Here is a 21,129-nt window from a genome sequence, read left to right on the forward strand (position 1 = left end):
TCTCTCTCTCTCAAATTAAACAGAAATTTTACATATGCCTCCGCGTCCATTTGTCCAGCGAATAAAATAATGTATTTATGCACGATTACTTTTGCCGTGTGGGTGGGAATGTTGTACTCAGGACCAGAGGAAGCTAGAATAGGCCATTCGGTGGGATTGTATCAAATTGGGAGGTAGTCCCGGAATTGACTTCGAACCACTGAAGCCTTGTGCGTCGCCTATGCAGGCCGCGCTATTCCTCGCAGTTCATGGTGGAGGTCGGGATACCAGGAATGGTGATAAAGTCTCTGGAGCGTGCAGTCATCATGCATGAATCGTGAAAAAATATTTCCTGAATGCGGACTACGAGCTAGTAGACCTAAGACAAGGCATCATTTAATATGTAACAGATGAAAGGTTAGTTCTTAAAAAGCTGAAACTCTGCTTGAGGCTCATGATGAATAATAATAATATAAGAATAACCAGTAACCTCATAATATAAATCAGAAATAGGAGCCAAAAAGTTATATTTAAAATTATCGAATATTTCACTCCTGGAGCTTCGTCAGCGATAATTACAGAAAAAACGCTTTTCTGTAATTATCGCTGACGAAGCTCCAGGAGCGAAATATTCGATAATTTTTAAAAATAACTTTTTGGCTCCTATTTCTGATTTATATTATGAGGTTACTGGTTATTTTTATATTGTTATGATGAAAGGTTAGTATTGAACTGAAAGGTTCAATTCATTTTCCGTTGATTTCAGTCTTGTTAAGAAAGAACAGTAATCCTGAACAATTTCGCGGTAACAACGTCGATTGGATCACCTCCTCTCTCCATTTTGTCCTCGTACAGATCGACGTTGGAGCGTGACCTCGCCTCAGCCCTCCCCGGCTGGGGCATTTTATCGACACAGACACCTGTACGGCTTCATAGCTGGCCTGCTGCCACGGCCATCGACTGTTGGCTGCCAGAGCTACATAGGCACTGGTCGAAGACGACAATACGACCGAGGGACGACGAACGGTGAAAAACGAATAGACTTATAGGGAAAGTAAGGAATCGAACTTGACAGTGCAAAGTGAAATTTCATAATAATTACGAATGTTTGAATCGACTGACAGAACCATGGTCTTTTATCTGTCCCTGCAATGTGGAGAAATACCCACCAATGTCCAAAGCATGCATGCTTAAAAAAAAAACTTCTAACCTTATAATACGAAAGCCGTGTGTTCCCGTCAATTATTTAGCCTCTTCTCTAGCCATTCATTGCGCAATAAATTTCCAATGAGGCGAAACAGCAGAGCTCAAACTTTAACCCGCGCGGGGCTGGGGGGGGTAAATTTTACCCCCCCTCGCGAATTTTTGCGATATCTCAAAAACGGCGGCGCGTAGCGCCGCCAAACTTTCGGTACCTTTTCTTACATCAATTTGACACGTTCCCTCAAAATTTGAGCGAAATCCGTCGGAAAATTTTTGAGAAATTGACGTTTTAGTGACGTCATGTTCGCCATTTTCGCCTCAAAAACGGCAAAAGTTCAAACGCCGCTAACATCTTCATTTTTAAAGGAATCAAGACGTAACAAAAAGGTTATACGTAATTTTACTTTGTCTATCAAATGGCTATCTCGGTTTTTTGAAAATTTTGGATTTTGGCCTAAATTTTTTTCAAAAAACTGACTTTTTTGGGAAAATCATTATAAAATCCAAAATTTTGAGTCTATCGAAAAAACCGGAATATATGTCAGAGAAGTGGTCTATGTGCACCTACATACCAAATTTGAGAAGAATCGGTTCAAAAATGTGGGAGTTATTCAAAATTTTATGACGTCACGACACATAAATTTTTGGAAAAATGACTTTTTTGGAAGTTCTAGACCTCGTACGGAAACAAAAATAGCACCATTCGATTCGCCGTGAAAAACTGCATCAGATAGACACCTTTTTAGGCCTTAACAACCAACTTCAAAATTTGACCTCACTTGACCTGACCTTGACCTGACCTCGACCTGAAATTCATCCAGAGGTGGTCCATATCACTTATTGAGTGTGCCTATTGAATTCTATGAGTAAAATGACTCATAAAACATGTGTCGCACATGCCCTTTTCTATATTTTGTTTTTGGGTGACCTGACCTGACCTGACCTGACCTTGACCTTGACCTCTGAATGATATTGTATGCAACGAATATTGTCTTGGTAGCCTAAGAACACGTTTTGGGCGATCAGTCTCAGTCCATGACTCCATTCTTCGGCAACTACTGTGCAAGGCCGATACTGTAGAAACTTGCAATTTGTACCCTTGACCTGACCTTGACCTTGACCTCAAACTTTAAATTAAGTACATGTTTTTAGTAGTTCGTGATGAGATCTTTCGATTGGCGTTTGAATTTTCCAAATCGGACCATTAGTTCGGGAGATAACAGGGGGGTAAAATTTACCCCCCCCCCCCCCAGCCCCGCGCGTTCGGCTGGAGACCCCAGCCCCGCGCGGGTTAAAGTGCACCGCGCCTCCCCTGTGAGTTTGCCATCTACATAAGTTATCCCACCACTCGATCTGTTGGTAAGTGGCCGCTATATCCGGAGCGCGCAGTAGCGGAGGAACACCTTCAATTAAGAGGGGGGGGGGGGGGCACTGCCGACTTTTGGTTCCATTTTTTCCATGCAACGCCCATAGGGCTAATGTTAAGATGCCAAAATCAAAGGGGGCACGGCGCCCAGGTGCCCTCCCCGTTCCGCCGCCTATGGGAGCGCGGCCAGACGTTACCCACCGCGCGTGTCCCGGCGACGGGACCCGTCCCCTCGGGATGACGGCAGTCGCGACCGGTAAAGGCTCACCGAATCGATGGCACCGGCAGCGGCGCACCGGTAAAAAAACATGGCCGGCTCGATACGGTCCGATAGCACCAGGTGGAATGGATACCTACCCGAGCGGGATACCACCGTAACGGTATACGATGAGCCAGTGGCTGAATGGAAAATCAGTGGGAGGATTACGGGCATACTCGCATGCAATAGATGAATCAGCGACGTCCTTTGAAAAACTACCACAAATTAGTCAGTGTCTAACCATTGAAAAAGAAACTTAATGGCAGTCATGGTTAGCGAATGAGATATCCGATCATACAATCATAGGTTTTCTGCAACGTAAAATTGGCACATTGAAAAAAAAACATTCGGCAATGAAAGTTACAAGTTGAGTGCCTTCGCATCGATTACCGAGTGGTTGACAACGATACACGAGATTCATCCGGGAAATATCAAACAGAAATGGCTGAATTGATATTCCGGCCACTGAGGTGACCTGTGACGTAAGGCTTTCACTTGCTGTCCAGCTCAGCCATGCGCCCATCGTGAACAGATCGATATCGCTGGAGAACGTGAATGCGTTACCAGACCGTCTTTTAGCCAACGGTGTACTGCAGGGTAATCCATCACCGATGGTGACTGCCGCCATTAAAACTAGGAATTTTAAACGAACCATTTATCTTCCACGCGCGGGCAAGAAAATCAAAGGAAACGCTAAAAGCAGTTCTCGGCAAAGAACGAACAAGTCCATAATTAGAAAATGGGCCATCTATCACGATAGAGGTTTGGAGTCGATTACAGGCTATCATAAGATCACAAGGATTGGAAGGAAAAACAGAAAAGTCGGATGATATCAAATGGAGCAATAGCAAAGAAAGCATTCTTTCTTGAAGGAAAACGATCGGAAACATATGATATCGTTGCGAATTCGCTTTTAAGTGCCGTTTTATTGATTCAAGCAAAATTATGCATAGTTGTTAACAATGCGTAATTTAATGTTAAGATACAATTATATTCTAGCATGATTAGAAAACATAGTGCGCTCGAATACCACGTGGTGAGTGTCCATGTCGTTTGGTGTCGATTTGTGGGGTTTTTCGGGTCACTCACGCTGTGACGAGGACCTGCGGATGATGTTCTCCAAGAAGGTGTTCTGGGGCGCGACCAGACCCCGGCGGCCGCCGGGCATCTTGTCCGACGCCAGTCAGCGGCTGGGCCGTGACGTCATCACGGACACCGGTGACGTCATCAGGGGCACGGCGGCGCTCGCAGGCGGTCGTCAGGGCTCTTCATGACGTCACCGCGTAGACGAGTCCACCTGAGAAAGGTCAGGATTGGTTAATTCAACGTCGCCAGAGTCGCACACAGCGAACTGCGCTAACTTTGCAGACTGCTCTGAAGCTAGGCTAATGAGACGCAGAATCTGCATGAGACTCGCTTTAGCTGTTGGTTAATTGCTAATTTTAGCGCTGCTCAAAATGCATGTGGGACAACACAGGAATGGCGATATTTCTCACTGAGCACAGCGCTGGCCCAGTCTTCTCTTCTGGCTAAATGTGGAACAAAAATGGAACGCAGCGCACAATGTCATTACCATAACGTAATCAATGACATTACTTGCATGTTCCCCTGTGATGAACACTAATGAGATGATGTAACTGGCACGAATTATCTTGCATTGAGAATGTTAAGTATTACGAGGTTTTGTTCGCGATAAGCATTTACCTACGCTTAACCCGCGCACCGACGGGGGTCTGCGCCAACTTCGCACCGACGGGGGGGGGGCGGATGACCGCCCCCCTGAGATCTCGAGAACGAAGCAAGATAGCGACAAGCGGTAAACGGCATCGGATACGCACGGCCAAGATCTACCATTTTTACTAAGGTCATTTTCAGGTCAGGTCAAAGATGACGTCACAGGGGTCGAAAAAGTCAAAATGGCGGCGCTAGATATGGAGAGAGTTTTTCTCGAATAGCTTTCGAATTAGTCAAGATAGGAACAAACTAAGGCAGGGGTCGGCAAATGGTGGGGCATGCCCCCTTGGGGGGTAATGGAGCCCTTTCGGTGGGGGTAATGAGGGATTCTGAGAAAGCCTATCTTTTTAGAGTTTGTAGCTCCAGTGATGGAGCCATCGTGACTGTTGCATCCCAGGGTTCAAAGATTAGCCCAGGCCAAAGGCACAGCAGTCAGCACACATTGATTAGATACCAATTTTCACGTACCTGCTCGCCTCACCATCTCACCCCTCCGTACAGTCGTACAAAAGCAGCTGCAACTTTTGACCGTCGCCCGTCTGTTGGCGTTTCAACAGCCGCTAACGTAAGGGGGAGGAGTCGACCGGACCCCCGCGGCCTCTCGGACTCTGATATGGAGCTGTGCATAAAAAAGACGAGCGTGCTACCCATGACAATAGGAAGCCGCTGCTGCCCATTTTTAAGGTCCTTGGTCATTCCGTCTCATTCAAGAGGGCAATGACAAGTGTCGAGAAAATCGGGACCCGCTATAACTCCTTGAAGTGAGAGTTTATGGCTCAAGATGATCTCCAGAAAAAGCTCATAAGCCAACGGTCATTATGGGTCCAGAGGCCAGTTTTACCAACAGAAAAATAGCCGCCTGCCGGAATTTTTGCCTAAAGATCGTTTCACATATGGAGCGTAAACGGTACAGCCCTATCCGCTTACGGGCCCATCGCGTTTACGCTCCGTATCTCTCATTCCCGTCTCGGAGACCAGAAACCTTGGAGTCCAGTTTGACTGTACTCTCAGCTGGGATGCGCACGTCTCATCAATCGCTCAGCGTTGTTTTGGTATCCTCATCGGATTAGCGCTACTGAGGGGTCACCTGCCGCCGTCAGTAATCTAGCGATACTGGTTGATGCGTTAGTCATTTCACATATCCGTTATTGTTTGTCTGTTTATGGTAATGGTACGCGCAAAAATATTAATCGCATCCAAAAAGTCATAAACTATGCGGCTAAAGTCATTTTTGGACGCAAGAAATTTGATCACGTGTCTGACTTATTACATGAATTAGGCTGGCTTAAAGCCAGTGAGCTTGTCGAGTACCATACTCTGTGTATGGCTCACAAAGTGCGTCGCACGGGAGTGCCTAAAACGCTTGCCGATAACCTCATTTTGAGGTCGGACATTCGGGACTGCGATACTAGGCAGAATAACAATCTGCAGGTACCTATGTCCTGTACAGAAATGGGCCGGAGACGTTTTTGTAGTCGCGCACCCCGACAATATAATGCTCTGCCTCATGATCTGACACTACTGCCAATACCAACGTTTGCTAGCAAGTTAGTGAGCCATATATGTGACCGACCTGTACAGACATAATCTAAATACCTGCGTTCTTGATGACATGTATGTTAGTGTACTTGAATGTGGCTGTGAGCATCTCGAACAACCATCCCATTGTATGTTACATTCAACGTGCAGCCTGCAATTTAATTGTTAGCAATTATTATTATTATCATTTTTCGTTATGTTGATTAAGGCTGCGGCATTTGTGTTGTGCTCACTATGTATGATGTGATGACGCCACTGTTTTTCGCTGTTACCGATCCTTTTGGAACTGTAATAGCCCCAAGTCGATTGGGGAAAGTTCCGAAACAATGTGAAGCGGTCTTGAGGCAAAAATTCCGGCAGGCGGTTATTTTTCTGTTGGTAAATCTGGTCTCAGGTCATGATATTTTCCGGGCTGGTAAAAAAAATATGATGGGCTCGAGGGTACAATTTGGTCGTGATCCAATGCCTTTTACGTGAGTTTTTAACGAAAAACCACCCGCCGCCCCTGTATGTACAAGGGTTAAATGGGATATAGCATAGGCAGCGGAACGGGGAGGGCACCGGGGCACCGTGCACCCTTTGATTTTTGCATTTTAACATTAGCCCTATGGGCGTTGCATGGAAAGAATGGGACCAAAAGTCAGCAGTGCCCCCCCCCCTCCCCTCCCCCTTAATTGAAGGTGTTCCGCCGCTACTGGGATATAGGCATTAAATGTTTTGTGGAGGAAGTGTCATGTTTTAAACTTGATGCATTGGAAATGCACAAATACCCAAAGAGTTCCAGGACGGTATGGAATTTCAGCAAACTTGGTTGTGTCAGCAATGGGGTCTGGTAGGTGGGGGTAATGGCCCTGCCTGGCGCCCCTGCCTGACCTAATAATATCCTGCGACTTTCAAAGGCCTCCAACATCTACTGTAGCTCTGGCACGGTGACAAAGTTGCAAAAAAGTGACTTGAGGTTGGGTCATTCAAAGTGACCTGGTGACCTGACCTTAAAAGGTAGGAGGTTCAAACTTGCACACCATATGTAAAATTGATGAGGTTATAGTCATACAAAATTTCGCGGCGCTACGCGCCGCGGTTTTCCCGCTATTCGCGAAAAACCTCAGGGGGGGGGGCGGATATCCGCCCCCCGTCGGTGCGAGGGTTAAGTGTAATGAGTAGAGTCTTTTAGTTTCGAAGCCGATAGATGATAAGTGAGAGCGATCTTATCCTATGGAGCTATTCTGAGAATGTTTCGGGTTGCTCGAAAGTATGATGTGCTGCTCTCCAGTCTCCGTGTACCTTATCAAATGAGATGCCGACATTTGAAGCCATTTCTTGTATTATGACTTGGGAAAATAAGGTATCCAAAGCCGTTCTCAATTCCAAATACTTAACGATAAGCGATGCACAAAAAAGAAACATCAATTTCCTACTTCCACCATCTTTCCATTATGAAATGTCAAAAGGATCCACCGCGAGCGTTCTGCTCCCGTCACCTGCTCGGATATTGGCACACTTATCTCACCAGACTTCAGGGTTTCCATTTTGTCGAGCTCAGCCGTTTTGCCAGCGTCTGCTCCGCCTCGCCCGCACCTCTCTGAATACGAGCGGAACATCGTCGAGCAACACGCGGCCGCAGAAACTGCTGGCCCGGCACTCCGCAGCGGTCGGATATTGCGCGCAGGAGTCGTCTCATCTGTATCCCGTTCCACCTCACACGAGTTATGTGCGCGTCGAAAGAGAATTTCAGGGAAAACGTGAGCCGCGATGTGAAAACCAAACTGTGTTTTTCATCCTATCCGGTGGATCGGGGGAATATTTGGGTTAGCGAAAGTAATCAGCGAGCCGGCTTTGCGTGTCAATTTATGGCCATCGAGGGATGATTGGCTGCGAGGTTCAAAACAGGATCGGAGTGGCAGTATGGGCGCAGAGTGGACAGGCACTATTCGTCGGCGTCCGGTGGTGAGGTGGCGCAGCGGCTCACCTGTAAGTAGACATGGAATCGTCTCCCCGAGCATTGGATAAGTCGGGCCAGCTGATAACTGATGAAGGGCTCATGTCATCTGATGACTGAAGAAGGGGTCCACGCAGGGCAGCTACCTATCCCTGTTGCAGTCTTTCATTTGCAAGTCCTAACCCACAAGTCTGGTTACAGAAAACGGTACGACTGATGCTGAACCATTGCAGCATACTTAACTCCTCATTTCTTCATACCATACAACAATCTAGAATCTGAATCGATCTCGCCGGTCTTGAAATGCGCCTCGACAGGGGCATGTGAGGGCGACATTCGGTGGCGAGGGGGTTTCGCTTGTTCACTTTGTTCCTGTTGCTCCATCCTTTCTCTCCCCCTGGTGCCACGGTATATCGATATGGTCAATCGAACCCTGCGCTCTCGCTAGTAGTCGTACTTATGCTGTTATCGGTTCCACCTCAATTGACCGATGTCACGCCCCAACAGGCAGTGGCGTGACAGGTCACGTGACGGTCTGTCACGTGAGAGTCACATGGGACGCTCGTCCAATGCTGCCCAATTACAGTCATCGCCGCCCAGTTATGTATGTGGCCCGACAACCCACGCCATTATAGATTATTGGCGGTCGGCCATTATTGTTGCGCCTCGGAAACAGGTGCGCTTCGCCGAGTTGGTTGGTGTTGTTACTTGTTCTTCGTTTTTTTATGTGGAGATTTAAGTTATCAATACCTACATCGTATGCCTGACCAGAAAAAAATAATATTAATTATTTGTTTGATGACTTGGTGATGGAGATCTATTAGTTTGTTTAAAAATGGCATACATTGCATACTCTCGCTGTAGTGCTTCCCCAAGTTTGATTGGAATAATACAACCTCACTTTTTCGATGCATTTAATTGTACCTACGAGTAAACCGAAACTACTTTATTGCATGTTAATCAAGTTTTGTAAATGGGGACCACACTATGGTAAATAAAGTTCATTAGTGCAACATTACTTAACAGTTAATTTCGTGCATTGACTAAGGGGCAAAACACATTATCATAGATTATCACAAAAAATCTACACTCTTTTTCTAATAGCAAAGGTTCCTTAAAATACGTTATTTGGCGACGTAACTCGAAGCGCGTATTCGATGTCACATTATGCCGGCAGATCACGGTCCCACCATTGTGACCTCCGTTTGACAGACTAATTCCCTGTCCCTCTCGTTATGGAATATATCAAAGGCCCATGAACATGAACGACATCAATAAGAATCTGTCATCTACAGCTTCCACCCACCTAGCCTCTGATTTCAGCTAATAATAGCCACCGTTTCTGGAAGACATCACGGGAGCAAGCACACTGACAGGCGGAGTATCGTATCACTCGCTGCGCCTGCGACTGCATTAAATTTTGTGTGATGACAACATGGCCAGCGTTTGTCAATGTGTTACAAATAAGGCAAATCACCAATAGCCGTCAGTTGTACTTATATGCGCCCACAAGTACCCGGCAGCACAGCTAATGACGGACCACCGGCGGCGACGGCAGCTCGCCATAATGCCTCAGGCGGTTAATGACCCCGGGTGACGGGTGACCCCAGGTGCATGCCAGGTCGACGCTAACGGGTCTTCAGTCGCCTGAGGCAGTTATCCGGCCGCGCGGCGCGGGACAGAAGGGTCTGGGGAGGGTACGTGTGGCCTATTGTTGTGGTATAAGGAGGGTGTAAGGGTGATGGCAAGTGGTTTCGTTGTCGGATTTCTCTGTCACATGTATTGGTGTAGTACCGATTATGCATTAGCCGTGTTCTTAGTACACTCAATAGCGCCGGCTTTATGTCAAATGTCGGCTGAGCAGTGACGGGTGAGCCGAATGCCAGTTGGATGGCTTACACACCTATTCTTGCCAAAGGACACGTGCCTACCGACACGTGCCTACCCGCAAAAACGTCATGCCACAGCCGACGCGCATTGACTACAAAAGTCAGCATTGGAAATTGATGTTATAAAGTGACCAAGTCAGACCTTTCTCACGATTAGATGACCAATTAGTTACTTCGTCACGAAAACGTGCAGAACGCAGATTCAATCAAGTCCTGCTTCGTAACACATGTCTTATAAAGCATTCCACCATTAAAATTCGTATATTTGTGAACAAAGTAGAAAAATAGCTCACGTTAATTGGATGCAATATAAAAGGTATGAGAAAAACATGCCGAAAAGCAAAGCATGAATCGAATCGTCAGTTCTGCATTGCCATGCTATGCAGCGTCACCTATTGGGTTTCTAGAGTTGATTTCCATGTTTGATCTTGGGACCAAGTCATATTGAACCCACACAAAACTGGTGGTCCCCGATAAATGAGACAAGCCACGATCGACTTGATTTATGCTACAGAACGAGCCCAACCTACATCAATCCACATGTTACGCCTCCGCAATTGAGAGGAGCGAAAATGGCACCACCCTCAAAGGCCCAAATGAAAGGGGCCATGAACTAAGAACTTCGCCGTTTGGGAGTGTACCTTCGAATCTTCTGGGGGGAAGATATAAATATTCACGCTTTTATCGCCGGACCCTTTTTTCATGTAAAGGTTCCGTGTGTCTTTTAACGTTAATTTTATCTCTTTTGCGAAATGGTAAGCTAGCCTTCACCCGATTTTGGCCTTTAAACTCGCGCAAGATATCTTTAATGCAAGGGAAATATGTCAAGTGCATGAGTTATCAAAATTCATTTTGCTGAAACCCTATCTATTTGAGTGCTTGACCTAGCCCCGGTTTGCATAACTCCAAAGTAAGGTAAAAGACACTTTTTATAACGATTACGAGCTTTTGTTGGCTTCCTCTTTTGCACCTCTCCCGCTGGCTATTAAGTCAGGAATTATTTCGGTTTACGCCATTAACCCGGAACCATCAAGTTCAGGGTTTGACATTACCCCGACCAGCCGTGCAGGGTTAAGGTTCTTAGGTGTGGAACAGGAGCGGAAAAGGTAGTTCTTCTCGCAATGCGACAGTTTCCGTAATTGATAAAATTTAACTCTGTGATACAATGGTCGGGCTGAGGTTGCAATTATTTTATTTACTGTCAGACAGTATCAGATTTATTGTTATGATTTAATTGAAACTTCTTCAGTGTAAGTGATTTACAGCTTTGTGTACTGGGATAATTCAAAGGCGAGTTATTGATCACACTGAGACACGACCATCAGCTTTCATAAAGCACCGTAACTCTTCAGCGTTGACCAAATACCTCTAAAGTCATCGCTCTGTTATCATCTTTCTTTACAAAGTCGACATGTATGACATTAAATGCGGAATATGAGCGGAGATCGATTAATCTCTTTGGTCAGTTACATGATCTGTGTGTGCATTAACGGCAGATGGCGCGTCTTAGGTGAAACCTTAGATGTCAGGGATGTTAGAGGGAATCATCAGGGGACGTACATACGGTCAATAACAAATATGTTATGTGATACGCATCTTAAGGATCATCTAAGAAAGATTGATAGAGTCATGATGTAACTATAGCAAGTTATTTATCAAATTTATATTTGCCATTCACAAAGCCATTTATACCTATTTGCTTCAGACTCAAAATGCTGCGCATATTTTCGGACCAACCGTCATAATGTTTGAAGCTTACCTTGAGAAAACTTCCGAAAAGCAGCATCCAGAAAAGCCGTTCAGCTTTTCGAGATATCCAACACTTGCACAGCTATAACCCGTAAGCCCGGCAAGTCTTGCGCTCGTCTGTCTCCCTCAACACACCGTCTTCCGAATCACCTCACCAGACTGACTACCAATCCCTCACGGCTCTGCACTACTCGGGCATCAACAGGCAATTCACCACTACAACCGCTTCAATGCACTAGCAAAACCACGCACTTAACGCACTCCTAGACCATTCCGATCACGACTCTGCGTTCCAGCACCGGCGTCCGTACGGCGTCACTCGTCTGACTCTCGGCTTCCCCTGAGGTCACACAGCCACCGACCGACCGGCCGTCACTGACCGTCGCCAGCGGCGGAGCGTCGTCGCCGACGACCCGACTGTCGACCGCAGCCGCGCGCCGACGCAACGGTAGGGGGAGGGGAGGGGGAGAGAGGGAGGGAGGAAAGGAGAGAGAGAGAGAGAGAGAGAGAGAGAGAGAGAGAGAGAGAGAGAGAGAGAGAGAGAGAGAGAGAGAGAGAGAGAGAGAGAGAGAGAGAGAGAGAGAGAGAGAGAGAGAGAAGGGAGGCTGAGCGGGTTTCTTGGAGAATGCGTGAGTAACCAGTAAATTACAGCTTTCCATCAGGGTTGTGCTCGACTCATAAAAATTTGCCGACTCGACTCATCATTCAACTTCAGAAAGCCCTGACTCAACTCTGACTCAAACAAGGAGCTGATTTTTTCTCTTGACTCGACTCGTGACTCAAGCGGCTCAATGAAAATATGAGTCGACTCAAGCTTCAATCAATTTTTGTTGTTGTTGTTAAAATTGACTCAGATAAAAAGCTGTTGAGCGGGGGTGAAAAAAAAAGATTCGGCAGCAGGGCCAGGGCTAAGTTGTTAAGCGGGGGGGGGGGGGGGAATGAAAGCCTTATATTTATATACATATTTTTTCTAAAAAGTTGAGTCAGCTGACTCATGTTCCTAAATGTTTGACTCAACTCAATGTCAAAAGTTATTTTACTGACTCAACTCTACTCAACTCAACACCTTAATATTTTTGTCCGACTCAACTCTAACTCAACTCAACAGCTCAACATTTTATCCGAATCGACTCAAATCTAACTCATTTGAGTCAGGGTTGAGTCAACTTTCTGACTCGACTCATGAGTCAAGCACAACCCTGCTTCCCATACCATAAAAGCATCCAACCACACATGTAGTGATCATAATCTGACTTGTTTGAAATGACGTTATCACTTTCACACTCTGTAAGTACACTTTAACCTGCGCCCCAGTGGCGGTCTCAGCCAACTTCGCCCTAGTGGGGGGGGGCATATGTTACCACCCACCTCTAACTCAAAAACTAAGAAGGATAGAAAGGCGCGGTAAAAAGAGTCGATAGCTCTCGATGCGTACGTTTGAAAGTATTTCGGTCATTTTTCATCTTAGAGCAATATTGGGGTCACCAGAGGTCATCAAAGGTCAAAATTTGCGAATTATCATTATATTTTTCAGAAAACATGCCAATATCTCAGCAACTATGATAGAAAACCGCTGGGAAAAGAAATCGATAGCTTTTGAACTCTTCTTTTGATAAGGTCATCACCAAAAATGACCTCAGATCAACGGTTTAGCCTCCAGAGGGCAAAAACTCCAAAAAAAAACTGTTTTTACTAAAAGTGTTTTTCGACAATAACTTTTGACTGAAAAAAGCTAGGACATTTCTATTGCCAGAATCGTGTTCCTCTCGCCGAGACGCGTCGAATGAACTATAATTTGACCCCAGTTCAAGGTCATGACCTGACCGGAAAAGGTCATGTTGCATATCAGTCGATGCGTCTCGGCAAGACAAACACAATGAGGCCAACCCCAGCGTTCTATCTTTTTCCAATCGAGAGTTATTGGCAAAAAACGGTTTGTAGGATCAAATGACCTCGGATGAGCTTTCTAGAGGCTATCAGCAAAAGAAACACCTTGGTCGTCACTGGTGGTCCAAATCATCGTGATTCTGAAATATTTGGACTGTTCCTATGCGTACACACGGATCTAGAGGCATTTTCGTTTTTCTCCATTGACTTATACCTAATGGAAAGGTCACGCCACTGACCTGACCTTAGGTCACGCATATAAAAAAAATCCGAGATATACAAATTGTAGGCACCTATGACATCATGCAATCTACCAAGTATAAAACCTCTCTGACAATTGACAAACACTGCAGGCTGGACATGATTGCAAACTTTTTTAGGCGTGGTCTGTTAACTTGACCTGGTGACCTGACCTGACATGACCTGGGTTTAAAAATTTCACACATTGTCCCAAATTGATGTACCAAAAGCTACCCGAAGTGTTTTTTTATTTACACGCAAAAAAACGCGACAGGGTGGTAACATATGCCCCCCCCCCAAACTGGGGCGAAGGATAAAGGAGATGCCTGAGCGCCAATTCATTAGATAACTGATTTGGCTTCACCTGCATCCCGCCCGCGCTGGGTGGGGGAGGGGGAGGGGCAGAATCTGCTCACAAATCCCTTCCGTGCTCCTTCAATACCTTCCAAAGGCTTTAAGCTGGCTAGGTCAAACTATCTGGACCACCCTGTGTACCGTGTGATACATATGTCTTACATTAGTTCAACGTGATCCCTGTAAATTTAAGTGCGTCGGAAAAGCCACCAATGGGGTCACAAGGACTTGCCAAATTGAATGATATGCGATATGACCTCCTTCAACTTACTTTGAGATTTGACCCTGACCTGAGGTCAACATCTTAACCCTCGCATGTGTGCGGCGTTTGCCAGCTTCTAATGTGTAGGGGGGGGGGGGTCGGTTGGACCCCCCCTTGTCGTTTGGCCCCCATGATTGAGCTAGAGCTTCGCGGAAAAAACGAGCGTTTTGCCCGTGACAAGAGGAAGCCGATGATACCCAATTTTAAGGTCCTAGGTCATTGGTTGACCTTCCAGGTCAGGTCAATAACCCAAGGTCGGGAAAATCGGGACCTGTTAGAAAGTCGTAAATTGCGGCTGCTAAGGGTTTTTCGGATGATCACGAATATCGTATTAGTTTTGATCAGAGATGATGTCTTTAAGCATTTAGACCAGGTCGAGTCAGGTCAGGTCAGGTCAACCAGTAGGCGTCGTGACGGTTATTCGTAGTACGTGTCAACCGCCTCTGACAGCTTCGTAACATGTTACGAAGTCACCAAAACTACTTCGTAAATGTTCAAATGGTTGCTAAATTCGAGTTCAGATCCAGAAACTAGCCTAGAAAGTAGAAACATGTAAAACTCGAAAAAGTGAACCGAGGTCACCAAAGGTCAATGACCTGACCTGACCTTCAGGTGACCTTGACTTGAAAATTTGACGTCATCAATTTTGAACAGTTTTTTTCGCTATAGCTTGGCCAAAAAATCGATCGATATCGATCTGAAATTTTGTACGTATATAAAAAAGTGCAGGGACTATCACATATATTACGTTTTTTTTGAAACTCGGAAACATTTTGGATTTTTTAGCGTTTTTCTAATTTTTTGAATTTTTGGGGGTCAAAAACCCACAATTTTGAAAATCCGAGATAGCCATTTTGTAGCGCCGCTTTTTGTCTACATGACCATATAAAGAACTTTGAAATTGCTTGGTGACTGTAGATTTTGTAAGCGTTTCAAGATATCATGTTTTTGGTCATTTTTGCTCGAACATGACCTCAGTTTGACCTTAATAACTCCTGACCTAAGGTGACCTAGGACTTGAAATTTGGAGTGAAGGTGTCAAATTGATGCCCGGGAACGTACTGAGAATTTGGCGGCGCTGCGCGCCTCTGTTTTCTTGTTTTTCAGGAAAAACCACAGGGGGGGCCAAATTGCCCCCCCGGGGAGGCCAAATTGCCCCCCCCCCCAACGGGACGAGGGTTAAGTTGACCTCATCCATATAAAACGTATATCATTCGAAGCGTCTGAGCATTACGAACAGGTATGATGGTGCCGAAATCGCGGTGCTGCGACCATTTCTGGGGAAACTATTTACCGAAACCCATCCCGTACCATGGAGCACTTGACCTGACCTCAGAGATCACCGGTTGACCTGAAACCTTTAAATCGGATGCCAATCGCTGCGTCTTGTAACGGCGCACACTCATCTTTTTTTTTTGGCGCGGCTCTGGTTTAATGTGGGGTGAAGCAGCGAAGGGACCGTGACCCCTGGTCGACCGGTATGTAGAAAACCGATAGCTCCGGCGAGGGGTAAACATCACATTCACTAGTGACCATCATTAAAATGGCCTGTCTCTAACTACTGACTACTCGTATGGGCAGCGCACGCTGGATCAGCAAGCGGAGCCTTTGTCAGTCGTCTCCTTCAGAAGCCAGGTGGTGACGTCTGGCGGCCGACAAGAGAAGCTTCAGTTGGCAACTATCGGACGTTGCCAGGATGGCCTGATGCCGACCGATTTATTCATATGCATGATAACCCGAAATGGTCGAACTTGGCCGAATTGTTCAAAACTAAAGCAAAGGAAAAACTCACGAATGCACAGTAATTGCCTACCTTGGTATGTAGCGGGCGGGCCGCGTCTCTTCGACGCTTTCCTCGAACGACATTGAACTTATGGTCGGCTAAACTGAAAGACGATAAGCAAAATCCCAACTACATAATTTGTATTGAACGCAGCCCAGTAGATAAAAAGAGGATTCAAAAAGCAAATGACATACGTATAAGTTGTGACATGTCCATATCATCTTAGAACAATATGTTCAATACAATTCCTTAAACGTTGCTTGCTTTTGACCCTGATGCCCCGAATCTCTAAAAAACAAGCAACAGTACATCGCCACACATCATCTAATCCTGGCGACCATGGTAGCCCATCTGACAACTGCAGGGGGCAGCTATCGACCCGATCTGGTTTACAGGTCACAGGTCACAGGTCACAGGTCACAGGTCGACGTAGGCGGAGCCGATCATGCTCCTGCCTCCGCTCCTGTAGGTGTGCGTCTTGAGGACCAGCTGCTGGTTGCCCAGCTTCACTCGGCAGTTGCGATCGGGACGCGCGTAGAAGCAGAGCGTGAACAGAGAGATCTCCACCTCCGGAGACGTGCCCACCAGCATGCTCGTCACCGGCTTCAGGTAGGTATCCCACTTGAACGGGAACTTGATCACCATGGCGGTCTGTGGGCAAAAGTACGGATCGTGTAAAATATGACTGATCGAGCAGGTGCCGTTTAAGCCGAACAGACCACCGATATACATGGCCATATGCTGATTATTTAGGGACATATTTGTGTTATGAGGTTATCGGTGGAGCCAACAAATAACTAAAGTACATTTAGTTATTTGTTGGCTCCACCGATAACCTCATAACATACATGGCCATAAATTGCAATAAACAATAAATACGTTAGGAACTTGCTTCACAAGTCTAAGGTTGTATATTTTTACAATTACTCACATTCAATTCTACATAGGTTTCTAGAAGTCCGGTTTTCACTGGCTTAAGTTGGTATTGCCGTTAAATGAATGCATACCGCATCGGTAAAGTTGCCCCTTGCAAGAGAGCTCACGTGAAGCTGACATAAAATCAAGGAAAGTTCCCAAAAAGGTCAGCCAATTTCGTCATCAGCCTCGCTCATGTCGGGGCTGTCAGGGTCATAGGCATTCAAAGTGTTGCGATGCCGCAAAACTATTGCGAAGCTATAGTGAAGTAAAAGAAAAAGCGATACAGTAGCGTGCAGACATACTATTGGTCGCTGGCTAGATATAATAAGCGGCTCTTGCAAGAAACATTAACAAACCCGGTAATAATTTTGCTGATGTGTTTGCTTTCACAAAATTTAGCGATAAATTTATATCGAACACATAATGGCCCCAGGTATCGTTTAAGAATATCTAAGGCATGTCTGCTGGCCTCCAAATTCACACCGGGTTAGCCGACCCGCGGTGCCTGTGCCACACAAGCCGTCTACATTGCACCATGGCGACCTCGCCGCACTTCTCCAGGGTGTCCGACCTTCTGAACGAGCGCGAGACACAGGCGGTTATCCAATTCTGGGATGAGCTCATGGAGAACCGCAAGCTGTGCGCTAAGATTGGCTCTGAGGTGCTCCTCAGTGCACTCACTCGCGAACCTTCTCTTCTGCCCAAATTCAAGATATTCGAGGGCATGGAACTCAGCCAGGTAGCTCGTCACAAGAAGCTAGCAGCTCACGGACAATACATAGCTTACACGCTTGCAAATATCGTGTCCCAGCTTGGAGATCCGCAGCTGGCCCGGAACTACGTGGTCAACGTGGCCACCAACCACTACAAGCGCGGCATGAATGCCCTCCACTTCAGACTGTTCTTCACGCTGCTGCTGGCTGTCATGTCCAAGCGGTTGCCGGCAGACAGCTTCACGGAAGAAATGAAGGACCTCAATCATCGTGCATTCCAGATGCTTTTCGCCATGTTCCACGACTGTCTGGATGAGCTGGATCTGGAAAACGCCCTGCCGCGAGTCGAGTCCGTCTTCGAGTCCAATCAGGACACCGAGGAAGTCCCCGATGATATTTTGTAGCGAATGCACGCAAATGAAACGGCCAGCCAACACACCTACTTAGCAATGTGTCAAAGACTAATGAGCAGTGCCTCCCCGTTTCGCTACGTTCGACAGAAACGGACATGAATACTGATTGTGATTTGTGTTGTTATGTTATAATGCATGTATTGATCGTGCTTTGTGTAATAACTGCAATTGCAGCTGTGCTGCTATGTTCCTATACGGTTACAGAATGCTGATGATCCATAACATTCCATTCTTTGCGTAGAAAAGGGTGCACGCTTATAGGTCTCCTCAGTGATGAATGATGGAAAGATATCGTCGACGGAAAATTCAGACTTCTTTTCAGAAAAGTCGGAAGAGAATCGACATGCAGCCCGGTGACATTTACCACGCATCACAAGCGGCTTCGTGTCACCGTTTCGGAGCTTTACCGGGCTCATTGCTGGCTTCCTTTGCCGTCGTCTAGGGCCTGCCGCCACTGGCGAGTTCGGCTGCAGGGGCGGTCGCAGACTTGGAGTTTGGGGGGGGGCAACTTGGCAAAGGGGCCCCTGCGCTGACCCGGGGGGCCCGGTGCTAGAAGGGGCCCACGGGCGTAGTGCACGGGTGCAGAAATCCAGGCCATGGCCGGTGAAGCGGGGGGGGGGGTAGGGAGCGGCACCCGAACGGAGGCTCATTGCGAGCTTTGAGGATGTTCCATGTCGAAAAGGTACCGATAAGTGCATTTTAAAGCATTGATATGGCCAATAACTCACGCAAATGTGAATGGACTACCGCAAAAGTAAAGACGGCTAACTTTGCCATTTTCTGAGATCATCGTGCTAAAACTTTTGACAGTGGGTCATCGGTATCTGTTCACTGTTCAATCACACGTGTTCCGTTTCATTTTTGTTTTTTAGGTACTTGAGCACAAATGTAAGTTTTGAAGACCGTTACAGTAGCAAATGCTTCGAAAGATGGATAGTGGGCAAAATATCCTAAATTTGTCGTGCTGCATGGAAAGTAGTGTTGCTGAGAAAAGGGGGTTTGTTTCAGATTATTGTGGATGCAGAATACATTGGCTGCACCCTATGCAGAATTATTGTTGGTGCAACTGCGCCCACTGCACCCATGGTTCCTACACTTACTTCGGCCCATCGATAGCGCTTCAGCGATACCTATCGCCTAGAGGCTGCAATGGGGCCCTTATAGTACGGTGTCAGACCCCCAGAGGCCGGCGTTGGATCCAAGGGTCAGCGAAGGGCCTCAAAGGCCCCAGGTAGGGCCCCAGAGGCTGATGTGGGCCTTCAAAGGCAAGTGCGTGACGTCCAAAGGTAAGGCTTGAGCCCCCAGAGAACATAATAGGGCCATCAGTGGCCGGTGTGGAGACCTCATAGGCCAGTTTTGGGCCCCCTCAGAGGCTAGTGTGGGGCCTCAGGTGTCGGTATGAGGCACTTAAAGACCGTTATGGGTCCTCAGAAACCGGCATCGATCCTTCAGAAGCCAGTACGGGGCCCTCAGAGGCACATAAGGGTCAGTGTGGGTCCCAGAGACAGAAATGGGACCATCAGAGGCCGGTGTGGGACCTTTAGAGGCTGGTTTGGGTCCTTAGGGGCCAGTTTAGGGCCCTCAGAAGTCAGAGACCAGTACAGGGCCTCCAAAGGGCACCGGCAGTTTGAGACCATCAGAGACCGAATTGGGCACTCAAAGGCTAATCTAATGTGGGTCTTTACAGGCCAGCATGGAGCCCTCAGAGGTTAGCGTGGGGCCATAAAAGATCGACATGGGCCGGCGTTGGACCCCAGAGGCCAGTAGAGGGCCCTCAAAGGCCAAGATGGGCCCTCAGAGGCCGATGCGGGCCCTTAGAGGCCGGCATCAGGTCTTCAGAAGCCCGTGCGGGGCCCTCAGAGGCTAAGGTGGGTCCTTACATGACAGCACGGGCCCTCAGAAGTCAGTGTGGGGCCATAAAAGATCGGCATGGGCCGGCGTTGGTCTCCAGAGGCCAACAGAAGGCCCTCAAAGGCCAATATGGGCCCTCAGAAGCCGATGCTGACCCTTAGAGGCCGGCATCGGGTCTTCAGATTCCAGTGCGGGGGGCCATCAGAGGCTAATGTGGGCCTTTACAGGCCAGCATGGGGCCCTCAAAGGTCAGAATGGGACCCTAAAAGACTGGCATTGGCCGGCGTTGGACCCCAGAGGCCAGCAGAGGGCCCTCAAAGGCCAAGATGGGCCCTCAGAGTCCGATGCGAACCCTTAGAGGCCGGCATCGGGTCTTCAGAATCCAGTGCGGGGCCCATAGAGGCTAATGTGTGTCCTTTCAGGCCAGCATGGGGCCCTCAGGTCAATGTGGGGCCCTAAAAGACCGGTATGGGCCGGCGTTGGACCCCAGAGGCCAGCGGAGGGCCCTCAAAGGCCAAGATGGGCCCTCAGACGCCGATGCGGGCCCTGAGCTGCCGGCATTGGGTCTTCAGAATCCAGTGCGGGGGGCCCTTAGAGGCTAATGTGGGTCCTTACAGACCAGCATGGGGCCCTTAGAGGTCAGTGTGGGGCCCTAAAAGGCCGGCATGGGCCGGCGTTGGACCCCAGAGACCAGCGGAGGGCCCTCAACGGCCAAGATGGGCCCCAGAGACCGATGCGGGCTCTCAGAGGCCGACATCGGGTCTTCAGAATCCAGTGCGGGGCCCTCAGAGACACTTAAAGGTTAGTCTTGGGACTCGAGAGACAGAAATGAGGCCACCAGAGGCCGGTTGGGCCCCTGAGGCCGGTTTAGGGGCCCTCAAGGGCCAGTGGAGGGCCCTCAGAGGTCAATGTGGGTCCTCAGCGGTCAATGTGGACGCTTGACCGCCACTGAAGGGCCCTCAGAGGTCAGTGTAGGACCCTCAAAGACTGGTATGGGAGCTGTTAATGGCTGGCGTGGGTTTCTCGAGCCTCGTGACAATCGAATACGGGC

At 47.6% G+C, this 21,129-nt stretch overlaps 2 protein-coding genes across 4 annotated transcripts in view; both read right to left on the reverse strand.

Annotated features, from left to right (window-relative positions):
* The window catches only part of LOC122371474 (potassium voltage-gated channel protein eag-like), a gene marked incomplete at its 3' end in the record, with an annotated part of 53,685 nt that extends 41,668 nt beyond the window's left edge, over nt 1–12,017 (reverse strand). The window contains exons 1-2 of the mRNA XM_043347824.1: nt 11,668–12,017; nt 3,897–4,104 (exon numbers count right to left, since the gene is read on the reverse strand). Coding sequence (XP_043203759.1) covers nt 3,897–3,975 — 79 coding nt within the window. The remainder of the gene's footprint in view (nt 1–3,896; nt 4,105–11,667) is intronic.
* A 4,289-nt stretch (nt 12,018–16,306) lies between these two features.
* LOC122371475 (poly(U)-specific endoribonuclease-C-like) overlaps nt 16,307–21,129 on the reverse strand; it is a 31,756-nt gene continuing 26,933 nt past the window's right edge. For all 3 annotated transcript variants that reach the window (XM_043347827.1, XM_043347828.1, XM_043347826.1), the window contains one exon: nt 16,307–16,834. In XM_043347827.1, coding sequence (XP_043203762.1) covers nt 16,601–16,834 — 234 coding nt within the window. In that variant the 3' untranslated portion in view covers nt 16,307–16,600. The remainder of the gene's footprint in view (nt 16,835–21,129) is intronic.

The sequence above is a fragment of the Amphibalanus amphitrite genome, unplaced genomic scaffold (genome assembly GCF_019059575.1).
Source record: "Amphibalanus amphitrite isolate SeventyFive unplaced genomic scaffold, NRLGWU_Aamphi_draft 001247F_arrow, whole genome shotgun sequence".
Lineage (NCBI taxonomy): Eukaryota > Metazoa > Arthropoda > Thecostraca > Balanomorpha > Balanidae > Amphibalanus > Amphibalanus amphitrite.